The 21,071-nt window shown below is 40.2% G+C and overlaps 1 protein-coding gene across 2 annotated transcripts in view; it reads right to left on the reverse strand.

The window, feature by feature from the left end:
- jmjd1ca (jumonji domain containing 1Ca) overlaps positions 1–21,071 on the reverse strand; it is a 59,817-nt gene that overhangs the window by 36,457 nt on the left and 2,289 nt on the right. For both annotated transcript variants that reach the window (XM_022672850.2, XM_022672849.2), the window contains exon 2: positions 13,091–13,243. In XM_022672850.2, the coding sequence (XP_022528571.2) occupies positions 13,091–13,243 (153 nt within the window). The remainder of the gene's footprint in view (positions 1–13,090; positions 13,244–21,071) is intronic.

The raw sequence follows: 21,071 nt of genomic DNA on the forward strand, positions 1-21,071 counted from the left end.
TGTGTGTGAGCATGTGTGTATTATAGAGAGAGACACAGGGAGCAGGGGAGAGAGAGCGAGAGAGAAAAAGAGTGTGAGAGAAAAAAGAACAGAGAGCACGCTACAGAGGGAAAAAAGAAAGAAAGGAGAGAGAGAGAGAGAGAGAGAGAGAGAGAGAGAGAGACAGAGAGAGACAGAGAGAGAAAGCAAGATAGCAATAGAAAGAAAGTATGTGTGAGAGAGAGGGAGGGGTGGAACATTAAGACTTCATTAAGCCTTTAAAAGCTGCTTCAATCCATCTCCACACATGCTTAAGGAACAAAGTGTGTTTGTGTGAGAGAATGCATGGGTCAGTGTATTTGCAAGAGAGAACTTTTGTATGTGTGTGTTTGTGTGTGAGTATACACAGCAAAGAGAGGAAGAAGTGTGTGTGTGTGTGTGTGTGTGCACGTGTGTGTGTGTGTGCGTGTGTGATTAGAACAGTCTGCTGAGCACCCGTAATAAAACAGGTTAGAATGAGGGATAAGGACACATAAGGAAACCACAAACACAATAACACAAGCTACTGCTGCTAAACATAATGGCTTAGATTAATACAGTTATGCAGCAAAGTACACATCTATCCACAACCTAGAGAGAGAGAGAGAACCTGGAGAGAGAGAGAGAGAGAGAGAGAGAGAGAAGAAATAAAGTAACAGAGAGAAAGAGAAGGAAAAATAAATAAAGGGTAAAAAGACAACACAAAATAGAATAGAATACTCTCTCATTTTAATAAGTGTCTCAAACATTGTTGTATTAGAAATCTCACAATAGCGATTGCCAGAGAGTGAAATTGTGAGTGAAATCCAGTGAAATTACATCACTAATATAAACACACTCTGTTTGAAAAGTAACAGTGTAAAAGGAACCACTGTGAAACCACACTGTCCACTGTTTCCACAAGCTAGCTGACAAAGTTACAACAGTAAGCTAATGAATAAAGGTGATACTCATGTCTAAAGCTCAAGTAAACAATGTACCCCATCTCGATTTGGGCTGAGAACCCTAACTGGAACCTCTTCCAGTGGAAATGGTGTGGAAAGTCTGACCACAACCGTTTGCAGGTGTGAACAGAGCCTTATCCAATTTGTAGATGTCTGTGTATTGATGATGTCATCAACTGTCTTCAAAGTATCTATACATGCAAACTGCTTTTTGCCGTGATTAGAGTTACTGAGTGGTGCAGTTGTTGTAGCAGCACATTTATTCTGCACTGTCACATCGCTTTGCTCAGCTGCTGGTGGGTGTTCCCAACATTTCTTCTGCTTGCACTCAGACTGGAATTTGGAACCAATTTCAATTGAGTACTACAGATACTGTCAAAAACTAGTGCCGTTCTGTTTTATTACATTTTTGCATGCAATTCTCGCTAGTTTTGGCTTATGTGACATATCCAATTTCCTTAACTTAACATCCATGGGTACACACATAAAATACACACACACACACCAACAACAAACTACAGAAAGCAACTTCAGCCCATAGACAATTTATGCAGAGAATAAGAAGAGAATTGAAAGGAAGCAAAGCTTCATCTCCCTTTCTGTATCTCTGACTTTCATTGTGTGTGTGTGTGTGTGTGTTTGTGAGGCTGTGTGTGTGTGGGTTTGTGTGTGTGTGTCTCAGAACCTTCTTTGTTTTGGCTCTCCAAGTGCCTGACACACAGCCAAGAGCTAGACAGTACCTCTGTGTGTGTGCGTGTGTGTGTATGTGTATGTGTGTGTGTGTGCGAATGAGAGAGAGACAGAGAGAGAGAGAGAGAGTAGAGCGAGGGAAAGAAACACAGAAAAAAGGGAAAAAAAGCGGATGAGAAATAGAAAGAAACAGACAAAGTCGACGGGTTGATGGAAAAAGCGTGAGACAGAATGTGTGTGTGTGTGTGTGTGTGTGTATGTGTGTGTGTGGTGGGTAAATTTATGTCCAGCTGAGTGAGTAATAGCGGCTTCCACAGACACAGCTCTCTCTCTTACATACACGTGACTGCACTCACTCTCTCTCTCTCTCTCTCTCTCTCTCTCTCTCACACACACACACACACACACACACACATCTCTCATTTCCCCTTTGCCACAAATATAAACACACACACGCACACCCACACACTCCTACCTTCAGAAAAGGTGTAGTTACTACACACAGGCACAAGCAAATCAGGTGTAATAAAAATAACTTGCGTGACCTTAACCCTCTGCAGTACACTGTCCATCACAAACACACACACACACACATACACAAATATACACACACTGCTTGGCTAACTGCTGTGGATCTAGGTCAAGTTCGTCTCTCTGGACACTGGTTTTAAACACACACACACACACACACACACACACAAAAACACACACACTTACACACACAAATCACTCATTACCTCCACTACTAAGGCAGCCAAATCACTGGCCTAACTGATGTTGCTAATGGCAACTTGGAGAGACATCCAGAAGGGCAGTGATCCAACCCAGAGAATCTGCTCCTGCACTCACCACTGTGTGTGTGTGCGCGCACCGCACATGTGTGTGTACATTCTGTCCCCTTGTTGTTTGCTCAGTGGTGATGTGTTTCTTTTTTTCAGAGTGGAAAATTATGTGTGTGTGTGTGTGTCTCTGTGTGCGTGTGAGTGAGTCAGTGAGTGAAAGACAGAAACAGTGTCTGTTAATGATCAAATGTGAACAGCTCAAAGGTGTTTTTGAGTACTCTGTCTTGTCTGTCTCTAATGGTTCCCTATCTGACTGCTTTTCTCTGTCACACACACACACGCACACACACACACACACATATTCTCACTCTCTCTAATGGAGTCACTTCCTGCCTGAGTCACAGAGCTGATTAGTCATTTGGCAAAACCAAACCAGTGAGCATGTATGCATGTGTATGTGTGTGTGTGGGTATGTGTGTATGTATGTGCATGCCTGTGTATGCATGTGCATGTCTATGTATACATGTGTGTCTGTGTATGCGTGCGCTGTGGAAATGATCAGGTCTCAGGAGTGAATGATTCTCTTACAGTAACAGGATCATAACAACTATAGCTGACTAATGCACAGGGAGAGAGGCACTGATAGAAAAGATTAAATCACAGCATCTTGTCTGAATATGTCACGTCCACAGCAAACAGAGGGATACAAAGCTGCTGAATAGCAATAATACGAACACGGAAAAAGATTCAAAGGGAGGAATGCGACACAGCTTAGCACACCAGCAATCACAATAATCACAGTAATCAAGGCACACTCTACTGCTTTATTTATGTATACATAAATTTCACACTCAGTAAATTGTCAAATCAACTTGATAATCTTCATGTGGTATGCCTTTCTGTATGCCAAAGACGAATATTAGAAGCGATCATCATACCATCGTATTATTCAGACAATCTGAACACAGGATTGTGCCAATACGGTGTGGTGGTCCGGTTATTTATTATAATGCTGCGGTGAAACCACTTCACTTGTTCCTTTTCTCATTTTAAATTGCTCCAATATGCAGAAAGTCATTTCTTTTATCAGCTTGAAGTGACTCTTACTGCAATGTGTGTTTTCATTCAAGGCAAAGAGCTTAAGTGCAGTCAAAACACAGGTAATGCAAATATTACCTTAAGTGGCTACTGGGCAGTTTTCTTTTTCATATGTTAAATGACTGTTGAAAAGCTCTCTAAAGATAACAACACGTCACTAGTGCCTCTGCTTGCTGGTTGCATATTTTTTTTTCCTTTTATTATTTTATTTCTAGTTTTTCCCATTTTCTCCCCAACTTACATTGGCAATTACCCAACCCACTTATTAGGACTCTCCCTATCACTAGTGATGCCCCATAACACCAGGAGGGTGAAGACTAACATATGCTTCCTCTGATACATGTGAAGTCACTGTTTATTTCGAGCAGCTGCTGATGCAGCATTACCGAGTAGCATCACAGCGCGCTTGGAGGAAAGCGCAACGACTTGGTTCTGATACATCAGCTCACAGACGCCCTGTGCTGCTGACATCACCTTTTAATGATGTGGGGAGAGAGCGCCATCTACCCACCTGGAGGGAGCGAGGCCAATTTTGCTCCCTCTGAGTGCCGGAAGCTTGATGGCAAAGCTGCATGAGCGGGGGTTCGAACCTGCAATCTCCCGCTCATAGTGGCAGCGCTTTAGACCGCTGGACCACTTGGCGTCCGCTAATTGCATTATGATGTGCAGCTCTGCCCATTCCAATATGTTTCAAAAGACAAACCAGTCCAACTTTCATTTAACTTTTCTTCTTTTCTTCACTTTCTTTCTCCAGTGTGAAATTCCAATGGCTCTCTATGTACTAATGGTGGCATATGTTTTATGTTTTTTGCACAAAAATATATTTTTTTAAAGTTATTCGGGTATATCATATGAAGTACAGAGAAATACACTTACTGGCAGTCTGTACTGAACATACCTTCTAGATTAAAGGAAGTAATTAACTTGTCATATTCAAACTTAATGAAGGAGGCCTGAGATGCTTGGTCTGTGAGAAGTTGGTGGTTTTACCAAATAAGTAAGAATCTATGGACTCTAGTTGCAAATTTCACAACATGGTAGACATTCCCTGTTTAATTTCTACAGACTGGAAAGCAATGGAACACTGCATTCATGTTTTATAAAGTCGTTGCTTTAAATAGCTCCACACTGCAGATGATTAAACCATTTGTCAATGTCAGAAAACAGTGCCTTACTGCCGAAATCTGGTCCATTTCGTCACCTTCACCACAGTGAGGTACAATCTTTAACAAAGAATTATAATAGGCAGTTTGCAAATGTTCTGCTAACACTAATCTTGTGCCCCCTATTTATTGCTGCTTTGTCCATCCACCTTTAGATCAGTGTAGGTAATATAGATCACAATTAAGTCATCAGTGTATTTCTAACAAAAAAAATACTTAGAAGGAAAACTATGTTCTGTGTTCTTGGATTAAAGGTATGGTGGTAGAGTTCATTTATGCGCTTATATGTTCTTTTAATGTGAGATATTAAAGCAGCAGTTGTTATTATTTTGTACATATTTTGTACATACAAGTTATGTCTTTTTTAAATGGAATCATAAAACTCTATAAACTGTATCTAAAGTATAGTGAGTTCTTCAGTGTTTTGGAAGTTTGTCTAAATTCTTTTGTGAAAACTCATCCAGGAATTCACTGTTCTTTGGAGGAATTTTGGTCAGTTCTGGAAAGATTCACTACTTAATTAGTAGATAAGAGCTCTCTGTGGTTTGCTGGTGTAGCAGAGACTTAGATATGTCTTTTTAACCCTTTCTAAACCAACACATTGTATGACTTTCTTTTTCTACTGGAATTGCTTTTGATTGTGCCATGGTTATCTGTTTGTTGAGACCTTTTACATTACGAGGCCACAGTAAAAACTGTGGCATATGCCATAGTTGTCTGCTGGAAACATTGGGAAGTATATTAAATTAAATTAACCCACTTTGTCAAGTAAGTACATTTATCTGTGTAACAATCATGGCATAGCAAGTTATCTTGTGAGGGAGGATGAATAGGGTGCTCATAGCAAGGTGACGTCAATTATCAAACTTTGGGTGAGGCCTGATAGTGGGCGCCAGCTTACATTTTTACATTCCTTAACCCACAGTGTCAAATGGAATAGAAGGCATTACTACCCACAGTGGACAGTGCAGTGGGTAGAAACGATTGTGACTATAATCACATCCACATTCAATGCAGGGGATCTCACTTGAATATACCTCAGACCAGTGTGGCATTCTGTAACTTCTGCAGGACTTGAAAAAAGTAATGGGACACAATATCTCTTTAAACACAGTTTGTATGTACAAATATACTGTATGTACATGTAATTATTTATAATTAGTATTTCTACTCATCATGCATTCAGTGGAATCTAACTAAAATAATTTATAATTTTAACATGTGATTGTTTTCAGGCCAACAAATACGAATGCCAAATGAAAAGTGCCATTGTATAATTATGCATAATGGATAGTTACTTTTGATTTAATAAATAAATTTAAAAAAAAAATGTAAAGTAGGTGCATTTTTCCCGTTTTGCTAAATTCGACCTAACAACTAAACAATTTTTTTCATACTTTTTATAGAACCTTAAACTTAAAAGCAAAAATAGCAGCACAGTCTTAATGTTATCCTGTTAATATTTGCTATTTTTGTCTTTAATATGTGTGTTTATGTGTGTGTAAAAGAGACAGAGAGAGAGAGAGAGAGAGATGTAGAGTGGATTATGAGTGTTTAAATCTGATGCATAAGGTCATGTCTCTCTAGTATTATTATGACATCATCTGTACTGGCTGGAGTTTATCACAGACTGAATTATCACACACAAACACACACTCCTTCTCTCTGTTCATGGTGGCGGCATTATCATCCATAAACTTTGTTCCATTTCACAGACTACATGTGCTACTATTAGCACAGTGTGTACAATTGACCGACCTGAAATGGGTTTGCAGGGGGGGGGGGGGGGGGGGAGAGAGAAAGAGATGGAGAGTGTGAGTGTGACACAGTGCAGAGTACAGACACATATGTAAACAGTGCAGGCTGGATGAATAGTTTAGTGTGTGTGTGTGTGTGAGTAAGTGTGGGGAGAGAGAGAGAGAGAGAGAGAGAGAGAGAGAGAGAGAGAGAGAAAGAAACAAAGTGAGAGAGAGAGAGAGAGAGAGAGAGAGCAAGCGTCGATGGAAGATGTCGACATGTGGTTAGGCCGTTACAGGCAAAGAGCCAATAGTAGACTAGAGGGTAGGGGTCTCTCTCTCTTTCTCTCTCTCTCACACACACACACACACACACACACACACACACCAGTGAGGGCACACACACATAAGCACGCACACAAACAGCTAAATATAGAGTCCTGCTGAGGCCTCACTCTCACATGTACGTGTTTGCAGCCGAGTACAAACAAACACTACACACACACAACACCCTACTCACACACGTGCAATGCACATACACACAAATACACACACACACACACACACACACAGACACACACACACACACACACACACACCAACACCCGCAAGATCAAAAAGATAAAGAGATTGAGGCATTTCCTTTGTCAACAGCAAATAGCACCATTCATTAAACTGTGTGTGTGTATTTCAGTGTGTGTGTTTTTACACAATTGTGTGTCTTTCACTTTTGAAGCTTTTCAACAACACTCATTCAGTCCTGAGTAGCTGTGACCAGCGAGAGAGAGAGAGAGAGAGAAGCGGGGAAGAGAGAGTGTGAGAGAGAGAGAAAGGTACAGAATGAGAGTGAGAGTGAGAGAGAGGTAGAGTGAGAGAGAGAGAGAAACACTACACCCCCAGAGGAAATAAATTTTCTATCTCTCTCCCTCTCTCATGAACACACACACACACACACACACACAGTTGACCTGTTATTCTGCAGGGTCACAGAGTAATGTAAGCTCTGCAGCTGGTACATAAATATGACTTTGAGAGCAGAGTCCAAGGTAACTCAACACACATTTACAGCTGCGTGAGAACACCACACACACACACACACACACACACACACACACACGCACCCTACCTAGGAGCTCTATCCTACAGTAAGTCCTGTGAAGCAGGTAAGTAACAAGGGAGCAGAAGAGGTGAGAATGATGAAAGCCTAAATGAAAATAGAGTGCTTCTCCCCCTCACACTGTCGTGGCTGATTAATGTGTGTGCGGCTCTAACAGTGACACGGCTCCGGAGTATACCACAGAAAATTAAACAAGATAGGGAAGTCACAGCTATGAGCTGTGTGGGTCTCGTATGACTTGAGCAACACTGAACATGTGTGTATAAACATACACACACTAGCGCTAGAGTTGCACACACACTGACTAAGGTTTTCATCAATACCACAAAGTTAAAGTCCATACTGCTGTAATTCAATGAGAGGTATAGGTATAAACAAAAGTGTCCAACAGTGATACTGCCTTTTCTACAATAGACATTACAGCACTTTCATTTTCTGTAGTCTAGTCACGGAGTGTAAAAACTTGCAGACTCGCAGCAGCACTGTGTAAAAAAAAAAGCAGGGGCTTGAGGGGCTTAAAGCCCCCAGCACTGAGTTGTGGACCAGTTGAGCTGTGTTCTTTAGAGTGATAGTGCTCCATCCAATACTTGGCATGTGAACATCCAGAATTCTGACCCAACCCAAGCTCTTTATGTTGAATGCAAATAAATCCTAACAGCAATACTGCAACAAAAGCATGATAAACAATTTTTTATTATCTTTTCTTTCAGAAGAAACAATAAACGAGCGGGTACCTCAGTACTATTTGTCCGGATAGTGTTATTGTGTATGCGGACCTTTAAGCTGCATAGTTGAGTACCCCTGCTGTTCTTTGTTCAACTGCTAGATGGAACTACGGAGCTGACTCACAGGTGAATACGCTACTACCATCCAGTGCTTCACTTCTCTGATTCCTTCAGCTCAGCTCTTGCATGTTTTGTCTCAAACTCTACATTTGTAGAATGTGTAAGATTAACACGCTTCATGGAAGAAGCACAGTAAAGGCTTTTATTACGATTAATTAGATACACCACTTGAAATTGTTTGTTTCAGCCCACAGAATGAGTAGCCATTAGTACAGCAATGCAGCAGAGCTTTAACCACATGTAACCACCACCAAAAGTACAGCAAAATCAGTCAGAAAGATAAAGGAATCATGTTTAAAATATTGTAGTTTTTAGCATTGGATAGCAGTCCTTTTTAACAGTGTTTCCACTTAAACTCCACAGTGCAGTTCTGAAGCTATGGGGATTCACAGACTCATGTGGCATTTAGCCTCACCCTAGATTCATAATAGTGATCGGCTGACCAAGCTAAAAGACAATCTGTGATCGGTACATTTTTTAATTTGATTAAAGTACATAAGTAAACACTGCATGTAACAGTACGGCAAATTCACGTTAAATGGTAAATTACAGATGTAGTATCCATGCTCTGGATGACGGCTAATGCAAAACCAAAGCTACACCCAGAAACCTTAAGCAGTAAGACTACACTTAATACATATACTGCAAAGGATATAATATATCTAATAATATATCTTAATACATATACTTAAACAATATATTGTGCATTAAAAATTCACAATATACTTATCGGAGCATATTATAGTCAGAGCTTATATAATGATTTCATTAATTATAATTACAAACACACACACCCGTTAAGTGTGCTAGTGTGCCTGTGCTTACTCTCACACAGACAAAGGCACACACCCACACACACACATACTACCAAGAGCACCAAGCCACAGCAAAAATATCTGTCTGATTTAAAAAAGAAAACAGAGATAAGGAGAGAGAAAGAAACACAACACAATCTGCATTGGTGTGTGTGTGTGTGTGTGTGTAGGTCACTGTGATAGAATGCTGCTGCTGAGTCAGTGATATTCCACAGCTGAGAAAGTCACCAGCATGCTTTTTGTATTTGATCGCTGCCACTAAACATTAGCTTAGCACAGTGAGACTGAGGGAGTGTGTGTGTGTGTGTGTGTGTGTGTGTGTGTGTGTGTGTGTGTGTGTGTGTGTGTGTGTGTGTGTCAAAGGGGGGAGTTGAAGAGGTTTTTGTGTGGCACTGAGTGAGACATGAAAGAGAATGAGGAAAGAATACAGAAAAAAGAGTGTGAATGTAAAAAAGTGAGAGACTGAGAGGCGGAGAAAGGAGTGTTTGAGTTCGAGTTTGTGTGTGTATGTGTGTGTTGGCAGTGGGAGATAAATGAGAACAGAGGGATCAGTAGAAGCTGTAAAATCTGCTACAGAGCCTCCTCTTTCTCTCTCTCCCCCCCCCTCTCTCCCTCTGCATTACTCTCTGTCTCTACAGTAAAACACAGTATTAAAATCACAGTGTAAACATTTTTAACTGCTTGGGGGTCATCTTTTTCTGAGAAAACAACTGTTGTATGGTGATTTTTACCGAGCTCTCCTAATCTAAATAATGCATGCAAGGATAAAACGATTGTTTACCAATTATTAAAACTAACTTGCCTTTTTTCATTTAGTTTAATGATTTTCCTATAAATACTTTGCGTTAATAGTTTTGGAAATGTTTATAAAACGTTTTTTATGTGAACATCCAGAATTCTGACCAAACCAAAGTTCTTTATGTTGAATGCAATTAAATCCTAATAGCAATATTTTTTATTATCTTTTCTTTCAGAAAAAACAATAAAGGAGCGGGTACCTCAGTACTATTTGTCCAGATAGTGTTATTGTGTATGCAGACCTTTAAGCTACATAGTTGAGTACCCCTGCTGTTCCTTGTTCAACTGCTAGATGGAACTACGGAGTAGTATTATTGTATTATTTTTAGTATAATATTTTATACATTTATAAAAATAAAAACACAGAGTGTTATTTTAAATAAACACTATTAAAAGTTGTTTTACCTGTGGAGTAACATTTTTTAACACGGATGAGTGTTACATAGAGATAATATATGACCCCATATGGTGTTGAATTAACTAAATTAACTAAAATATTAACTCCTGATAATTAAGTATATAATACTATCTGTGTATTCTCTCACTCACTGTCTCTCTCTTTCTCTCTTTCTCTCTCTCTCTATCTGTCTTTCTCCCATACGCTGTACTATATACTCAATCTCTCTACCACTCACTGTCTCTGTCTCTTTCTCTCTCTCTCCCTTTACTCTACTCTCTCCATGTACCACTTAATCTCTCGCTCTACCCTACTCATTCTCTTTACCACTCACTATCTCTCTTCTTCTCACTCTCTCTTGCACTCTACACTGCTCTCTCTCTTTCCCCTATCTTTCCTCCCATCCACTATCTCTTCTCCCACACTTGCAAGAGAATCATCAGTGAAACTGACCACCATGTACACACAGCCCACTACTGAACACACACACACACACACACACACTTCTGTTTCTATCAAACAATCCATAAGTACACACAAACAAACACTGAGCAGAATTTAAAGTAAGTACACACATACACACATACACACACAGACAAAACAAGACATACTCTCTTATCTCTGCAGTCCGTTGGCCCAACAGAGCCTGGTTGCTACGGTTACCCCATTTAGCCATGTAAATGGCCGTAACCCATGGTTACTCCCTGTTACGCACAGTAACCCATAGTAACACACGGCTAGCCAGTAGCCACAGTAACACACAAGGTTACATAAGTGAGCCCCAAAATCCAGTACAAGGAGCACTGCGGCAGGACACAGATCCAGCAGAATCCCTTCAGAGAGCCAGGGCTTGGAGCACGAGCTGGAAAAGCTGTTCAACTGAATCTGTTTTTTCTATCTCTACAGCCCAGGAGTGTGTGTGGGAGAAAAGTGTGTATGTGTGTATGTGTGTGTGCGTGTGTGTGAGAGAGACAGAGGGAGAGATGAGTGACTCACTCTTTAGAGCTGAAGTCTGGCAACAGAAAATCTTTTTACACTTTGACAGCGAGTAGTACACACAACCACATATGGGCACACACAGTTACAGTCAGAAACACACACACTCACACACACAGGTTTGTTTTTAACACAATGTGGAGACAATGTATATAACACAAATACCATATGCACTGTGTTGCACACACTTGACAACATCTATTAAAAAGTATGTAATAAGAATACTTTTAGCCTAAATGCAACATAATATACAAGGTTTGACTTTGGATTTACTATATAAGATCATTCTTGCAGAACACTCCTATCCTAAAAAAACATACAAGAACAAATACACATGAAAAAACAAACAAGCTCTTTGTCTCCTTTTTTATTTTAAGTGTCTGTGATGTTCAGAATTGTGACAAAAACTGACAGATAACAGCTTAACTATTAACTATTCTGGATAAGAGCCCTGAAGGAAAACCAGCTCCAAACCAGTTCAAATCAAGCAAAGTCCAACAACTTGGCTGTGAAAACACATTCAATATTTGTGACATCCACTCACATCAATGATTTCTTACTTGACAAGATCTAGATGCTCTCTACTCTCTCTGCCTCACACACAACTGAAGAAGAAGAAGAGAAAAATCTATATTTATCATATCCAACTACTGTCTAAGCAGCTGCAGTAGAAGCAGAAGTGTGATTTAAGATGTGTGTGGGTGGTTAGTATTAACCATTTCATCTTTAAGGATTTATAAATTCCTTATTATAACCACTTATAGGTCTGTAAAGATAATTATATTATCAACATTTAGCACAGACATAGCCTTGGTAATTTTCACAGACCCTGATATTGTCTGTTGTGTTAACTTGTGTGCACTGTAGCCAGTTGCCTATTTATGTTCAGTTATCTGTTTTCTGTTTAAAGCATACATGACATCTATCATGTGTGCAAAGACCAAATGATTAATATAACTCTGATTAGCATGCATGTGCACAACAGATTAACTGCCAAAGTTTAACCATCATAGTGTGACATACAGTTTTACTGCTGCTGTAGTCTTTCACACTGTTAATTCAAACCATACTCAGACATCTGAAGCTTGTATTCCAATGCATGACGAACAGAAACTGTTTTTGCTGCTAGTGTTTGTGTATGTTGTTTACACTGTGAAACATGCATCACAGAAGCACTGTGTCTGACCTCATGGAGCATAGCTGTAACACCATGTTGGATTTTGCTGTACGTCCAATGGAAAACATGTTGTCAGTCTGCCAGTTTTTTTGAAAAATCACCCAATGCATGACTCAAGAATGCTATGTTTTATCTATATACGATATTTAACCATTTTTTATATTCCAATTCCTATTTTCTAAATGTTCTTATTTGTTTAATTAACACCTAGTTACCTAGTTTATCTAATCTGTCTTTTATTTATAAATTAGGTGAGCTGCTGATGAAACTAAATAAATCCATTCAGTGACTGGACCTAGCAGAGCAGTCAGGAAACATACTATTGAATACTAGTTTTAAAAACACTATTTACTGACTAGTTTTAACCCTTTTTTATGAATGCTAAGGGGTTTGCACAGTGCTGTAAATCATAAGATTAAGGTAAATAAAATAAGCATTTAAGCTAATAATAAAGTTTGCAGCGGGAATGGGTGTTATAGTCATTAAATGTCTCATTTAATGTGTCTGTGCTTACCAGTGCAGGTTGCAGAGAGCTGTTCTCCTGCGAGGTGCTGTTTTTCCTCTTGGCCCAAACCAGCTCCTGCTCCACCACAAACACCTCCCATTCCTCTTTCAGCCTCCTCCAGTGACGCTCAGCTCCCGCCTCACCATCCCATTCCACACACACCTAACACACACATGCAGAAAGAGAGAGAGGAGTTGGGGTGAGATGTCAGAGGCGTGAGACAATATCATTAGCTCTCACACAAACACACTCAAACACACACACACACAGGTGTTGGTTGCAAAAATACACACAACCACATAGACACATACATCATACATCACACATCAAACACATCCTCATTTTCACAGCTCACACACAATCTCATTTCACTTGATTAATGTAATTAATAAAAGCATAATGGAGTGGGGTAATTACGAACAGACCCCCCCCCCCCCAACACACACAGACAGAATTACATCCTGCTGTTCAAGCTTCCCAGTCTGAGATATACACACACACACAAAGAGATAAACATTCAGAGATGATTACTACTGTGAAAATAGGCATAGCAGTAAAGGTGTATTTGTCATTTATATCAATACAACAACACAACCTTAAAAAGTAATCTGTTACCTAGGAATGTAATCTGGCTACTGCAGACGTTAACACCAGGGTAATCAGTTAACCACAGGAAAGGAAAAAAAACAATGTCTGGAATTAAGGTGGGGCAGTTGACTTACATTTAAGGTGACAACACTGGTATGAAGATTTACTTACCAACACAAACAAATTCAGTTTTTTACAGTCAGTGTTTTCATGACTTTCTAATGGCTGATTGAGTACCTAAGTACAAATTAGACAATTTGTCTATTTTTTATATAAGCTTAGATAATAGATTAGAACTCTTTAAAGAAGATAAACTTGCAGCTCTTGGCACCAGGCCTAACACCAATCATGGAATAGAGGGGTATAAAGCCCACCATTACTGAGTTGTGGAGTGGAACTGTGTTCTCTGGAATGATGCCACTCCATCCAACACAATCAAATCCTCACAAAAATGCTTAAAATAGAAAAATGCTTAAACAGAAAGCCCTCCCTGTGCATTAGACACAGTTACTCCAACAAAAGGCAAAATAAACGTATGTCTACACAGCATATGTTGCCTAACCACAGCTCACGACAGCTCTCATCCACACTTCAAACCACCAATGCTGTGCTAACTTAAGCCCTCTCGCTGAGCTTTTTATACTCGCTAATCACATTATTCAACAGATGTCAATGTTATTAATAACATGATGTCATGGCTGAAGTAAGGGTGGCTGAGCGAGTCCATAACACATTTCTAAAACTGAAGCAAGGGTAAGAACAGGGCAAATATAAATACATGCTTATTATCATTCCAACCTCATAACATTTATATGCACAACTCAGTAGGTATAAGTGCAGTTGCATCCATGCAGTGTCGGCCTTTTTCTTCTCTTTTTTGTTTTCTTATTAGACAATTTTACAGAAAGTGTAAAAGTTGACCATACAAGCAACAGACTTGTTGGTATACTGCAGAGAAGCCTATCCTCCATGCAGCACTAGTGGTACAGCTAAGGACCTGCTCTGCAAATACAACCATACCTAAAAAAAAAAGTAAGCAGGCTGTATCAGTGTGTGACTTAACACTCAATCGTCACAGTATGGTGGTTTGATTTACATAGTATGCATGAGCATATGTAATGTACAAACAAGTTTATACATTTTTGTAAATGATTATAACAATGATACAGTGACACTGATGTAAAACATCAAAAGCTCTTTAGTATTTAGGTAATAACAGAAGCCCATAGAATATAATCTACAGTTTGCTTGTAAAAAACATTCTAACCTATATTTGTCTGGATACACATTGTGAATATTACACACTTCCTGAATACCTAATGAAAAAAATGGTTACTCAATTGTATTAATGGTAACCGCATAAAGCAAACACTGAGGTACTAGTGTCTCACTCAAATTTTTTTTTTGTCTGAATGATAACCCATGATTTTAGTGTTTTCATCATTATATACATTGTGATGAGGAGGATGAAACAATATATTGTACAGCTCTAAACTAAGATATAGGTATGTAACACTACCTGTTTGGTGATGTGACACTGAATCATATTTCCATGATAAACACATCTAAATAACTAATAACATCAGATATAACAGCACTTTTAAACTAAATTTCCCACATGCAGCAACAAAAAAATCTAATTATGCTATAAAATGTGCTTTTTACTGTGTTTATAGGAGGATTAGAGAAGGAAATCATTCATCATATTATAGCGATATCAAACATTGTAATCATGCATTGTATTTTTTTGCCATATTTTCCATATTGTGAAGCCCTTTTCTAACTGTACCAAATCGAACTGAATTATTGGGAACTTTAAGTTGTGGGGTAAAAGCTTTATACTCCTACATGTTAAAAAGCCAGGGTTTAGAAAGGTTATTGTATTAGTTCCAAACATGACCAACAGGCAGATAACACATATGTGTCTGTTCTCCTTAGCAAACACATGACAGACGTTTCACATTTCTCTGTTTTTTTATTTTTACAATTAGGCCAAGCCAAGCATGTAAAACTAACTTGGACACAGACGATATTGACTGCACTGATAAGGGCTGCCATTACACAGACACTGGCCATTCATAGTCCTCACGCCATTCTGCTTCCTCTGGAACAGCAAACTTCACACATTATTAAACACACTGATAGGTGTGTGCGCACGTGTGTGTGTGTGTGCGCGCGCTCTCATGTCTCAGGCGGCTGATTTGTCTCGCACTTAACTGAGGGAGAAGAAAAAATAGTGCTTAATATATTGCAGGGATGCTGTCATTGGTCAAGATCATCACAGTGAGAGAGATAGGAGAGAGAGAGAGAGAGAGAGAGAGAGAGAGAGAGAAGAGATAGAGAGAAGGAGACTGTGAGAAAGAGAGAAAAACTCAGGGTTTTTGAGTTGCTATGCTACAAACAGCTCCATCTCAGTCTCTCTCTGTCTGTCCCTCTATCTCTTACGCTTTCTCTCTCTCACACTCTCTCTCTCTTTTTCTACACAAACCTATTCTCCTTCCCTCCCTCCCTCTTCTCAGCTTCACTTCATCTGATTCTGTTCACTCCCCCCTCCATGTAACACACACACACACACACACACACCCTGCGTCTCACACCCTCACCTTTCCCCTTCATCTCCTCTCTCTCTCTCTTTGTCTCCCTCTCTCTCACTCACTCACACAAGCACACAGACACAGACACACACACACACTTTCTCTCTGGTGTAAGGATGCGTGTCGGACACAGAAGTGATTTACGTGCTCTCTTGACATTATCTCAGAGGTGTGTGTGTGCCTCTATGTGTGTTTGAGTGTCAGTGTGTGTGTGTGTAGTAGGTGTAAAAGGAAAACAGCAATTATTCATTTAGAGATCATTAGTCATAAGAACCAGTCTGACTGCCATTTGAAATATCACACACACAGACCTTCATCTGTGCTGTGAATTTTAAGTGCAAGCACTGGATTATGTTGTCACTGTTCACACTGAATGTTTTCTGCAGCGTGTGTGTTATTATAATGATGTGTTATGGTTTTATAGCCTATCTGTGTATGAGTTTGTGTGTGTGTGTGTATCTGTGTGTGTGTCACTGTATTTATAAGAGTATGCGAGATAACAAGAAACATTTCCCTGCTTCCCTTCTGTCCAACACGCATGTGTTTGATGAGGTCTGTTTGTGGCTCCCTACTCATCTGTCTATGTGTGTGTGTGTCAGTGTGTGTGTGGCTATTTGGCTATGAACCACAGACAAGCTGTAACAGGTCATGGAAGCCTTTCCTACACACACACGCTCCCACACACACATATATAAATATAAACATTGGCATGTACACACCCCTAAGCCAGCTTCAACACTGTAGGTACACACACACTTACACACACACACACACACTCCTGCAGTATCTCTTATTGACAGACTGCCTCCTTTCTCACTCAGTAAACTCTTGCCTGCAGGAAAGAAACATTACATACATACGCGCGCACACACATACAGACACACACACACACACACACACACACACACACACACACACACACTCTCTTTCTCTCTTTCTCTCTTTCACTCTCTCTCTCCCTCTCTCTCTCTTTCTCTCTGTAAACACTTCCTCCAGGCTTGTGGGAGGGAAACATTCAGAGGCATCAGATTTCAGCTTGGAACATAGCCAACACCAAGGCTGAAAAGTGCTTATAGCATCAGCATTCACACACACACACACACACACACACACACACACACACACACACACACACACATTTACACACACACCCACAAACATTCCCTTACCTTTCTCTTTCCTAATTTACACATACACAGGCACAGTGAGACTCTACATGATTGCAGCAATTGTTAAAGCAATTATTACAGCAACACAATAAGAACAACACCAAGAATAAATGTGTCTGTGAGCAGCTGTTCTGTATATGCATGTGTGTATGAGAGAGAGGGAGAAAGAGAGACAAAGAAAGAGAGACTGTGAGTGAGTGATTGTGAGAGAAAGAGAGAGAAAGAGAGTCTGGGGGAAAAAGCACCCTGCCAACATTAGTAGCATGAGACTATCATGTGACTCACTGGTGTTTGTGTGTTTTGTACATACTGTCTTATGTCCTTAGCTCTGACACCAAACATGAATGCACACACACACACACACACACACACACACAAACACTGTGATCCAGAGAGGCGCCTCTCTGATCAATAATTCACTGAGCAGGAGAGAAGCAGAGTGAGAGAGAGAAAGAAAGAAAGAAAGAAAGAAAGAGAGTATTTTTTCTGTTCCTTCTCTAAGGTTGGTTTAGTGCAGAAACTACAGTGCAGTGTCTGTCATTACTGAACTACAGTATAGAGTGTACTGGAGTACAGGAGTGTAACACACTCTAAGTAAAGTGCAATCTTTTAATGTAAACTTTAAATTTACTTACATTTTCATTAATTAATTACTGTAATTACAGTGTTACATGGGGTCTTCATGCAATGAATGTGGATGTGATTTCTGTTAGAGGTGCTTGTCTCTTTACACTGACAATTCTAGCCACATACCAACCACTGCACTGTTCCTTCTGCGACATATTCTGAAACATGTTACACTGTAAATCAAGGAATGTTAGATGCATGCACAACTTCAGAAATTAAATGTCCCATCCATCTGATACCCACTATCATGCCTGATTCAAACTCCAATAATTTGCGTCACCATACAATGAGCACGCCCATCAGTGTTCAACCTTACACACAAGATAACACCTCACAACATACACAGCTGTAGACATTCCCAAGCTGTCCCATGACACATTATTATCAATTTACATACTGCTGTCCCACAACTTTTGGTATGCAGTCTTGCACTGAGCTTTAATTTAGGTCCTGAATGGTACTATGTAAAATGAACATTTACTCTGTATTTAGATTTTTTTATAATAGCTCATAAAACAATTAAGAGGCTAAATAAATCAAACACACACACACAGTTTTAGCTAGACACCTTGTAAGCATGTAAATCTAGGCCACTGCAACCACCCTCCTCATAACTCTGATTCTGCCATGCATGCCAGTGCTCCAGCTTAAACAAACCTCTCTCTACACACACACACACGCACACACACACACTGACCAAAGCTCTTTGGGCTGCTAACTCAGGCGTATAAAATAATCACACTTCTTGTCTCATCCCCTTCCTTTCTTTTTCACCTGTGCACACACACACACACACACACACACACACACACACACACACACACAAACACTCTCACTCCCTCTTTCACAGACGCACATGCCTTTGTTAGTTGCACATTATTAAGGAACAGGATTGAAAGATTGAAGGCTGAAAAGCTGACAGAGAGAGACTCAATATGTGTGTGTGTGTGTGTGTGTGTATGTGTGAGTGTGCTCCCTCAGCACAGCTCAGATCTATTATCACACTCCCTGAGCTGGACTCCTCATGTCTTTCTGGAGATAAGCTACAGTGTTCACACACACACACACAAACACATACACACACACACACATGCACACACACACACACACACACACAATCTGTCTGGTCTGCAGAATCACAAACGCTTCCCTGGCAGAGCTTCAAACCATCTGCCAAAGGTGAAGGGTCAAATGAAAAGAAACCCATATATGGATCAGTGCATGCACACACTCAGTTTGGTTGTTACACACAAACATTTTTACACACCGCATTAAACACAAACACTTGCAGAGCATACACACAGTCTGCCACATAAATACAGAACCATACAAACAAGCATACTGAGAGACACTTATCAGTTTATAGAGAGAAAGGGGGGGGGGGGGGGGGGGCAAAGTACTGAAGCTCTTTTTTCCTGTTCTCTGCAAGTGAACTGATGAAATACAACCTGTGCCTCTGACACTGCAGAATCATATATCTGTGTGTGTGGGTGTGGAGACTGAGGACACACATGCTTGGAGCTGGAGTACACACACTCACAGATGGGGGGTGTAATGAGGAGTGCTTAAATAGAGCACAGTACAAACGCACACACACACACAGCCGCAGAGAGAGAGAGAGAGAGAGAGACAGACAGAGAGGGAGAGAGAGAGACCGCGTAGGAGTGTGGGAGAGAGAAATAGAGAGAGATGAGGTGGAGTCGAGTCCAAACAAAGACATCTGGCTTTACTTAATGCTGTGCAGAACAAAATCAGAACACTATCAGAGCAAGCTGACAACACACACACACACACACACAATCACGTTATTGTACGATAATAATATGACACAACATATCACTATACAGTAGTTTTACATCAGGCATTTAATAACAGATGATATGGCCCCAGTGTGCCATCACTTCTGTCTCATGCCTGGAGGTGGACAAGAGTCATATATTACACATACAAACACACACACACTCACACCCTTACTGCTGAAACCATATACCCACACACTTTTACTATAAAAACGCACACACCTCTTCACTCTCCACCAACATGGTCAATCCAGACTAATATCACTTACGCTATATACATGTCATCCTGTTGAAAAGACCTATGTCTCAGAATTCTATATATTACTATTACCCCAGCCGCAAGAAAAAAAAAAAAAAGATTTTCATCACCTGCTTACGGACACACCTGTTTAACTCTCCAAACACCTATATTTCTGTGTACATCTCTTTTAATAAATACATTCAGGTGACACATAAGTACAAATGCATATACAGCACAGGGCTTGTCTCTCCAGTCTCTCTTGTAGAGAAGAGAGTACTACCAATAGAACATGACTCTCTGGAGCTTGACATGAACCTATTGGCGCTATGCCTACTGCCAGGTGTGGGCTGTGGGGGGGGTATAAAGCATATGTACATAAATGTTACACATTTTACATGAACATATACTTGAAGCATCTCATGTTCCACTGACCTCTATGTTAAATCAAGGTAGTTTTATCGTGTTCCTACTTACAGACTGCTTCTGAGAGGAAAGGTGTTCTCACAACAGTGATGATTCCCTTTTTTATTGACATGGCACTAATGTATCAAATGCCTTTATAAAGCTAAGCAGGCAAGCAGTGCAGCACTGCAACACCAGTGCATACATGAAGCTGTCAGTGCGATGTGCACTGAAGTTGACGGCTGAGCTGCTAAACCTTCACGAGTAAGGCGCACTGCACACTGAACCAACAGGTCAGAATGGAGATGAGAAGCATTACAAAAGTATGTGAGTTTATGTGTGGGTGGGTGTGTATGTTTGTGCGTGTGTGTGTGTGTATGTGTGGGTTCTCAGCATGCTCTTCAGCACGGCAGGTGGTTGTAACCCAGGGAAAGCTGTCAGTTGCACGGCTAAGCCGTTGTTGCCACGGGGACGGCAGCTAGCCAATGGTGAGGGACCTGATTCCCCAAAGACAAACAAGCACAAACATAATCACACCTTACACATACAGACAAATATGAGCACACACTC

This window comes from Astyanax mexicanus, chromosome 14, assembly GCF_023375975.1.
Source record: "Astyanax mexicanus isolate ESR-SI-001 chromosome 14, AstMex3_surface, whole genome shotgun sequence".
NCBI classification, from domain to species: Eukaryota; Metazoa; Chordata; class Actinopteri; order Characiformes; family Acestrorhamphidae; genus Astyanax; species Astyanax mexicanus.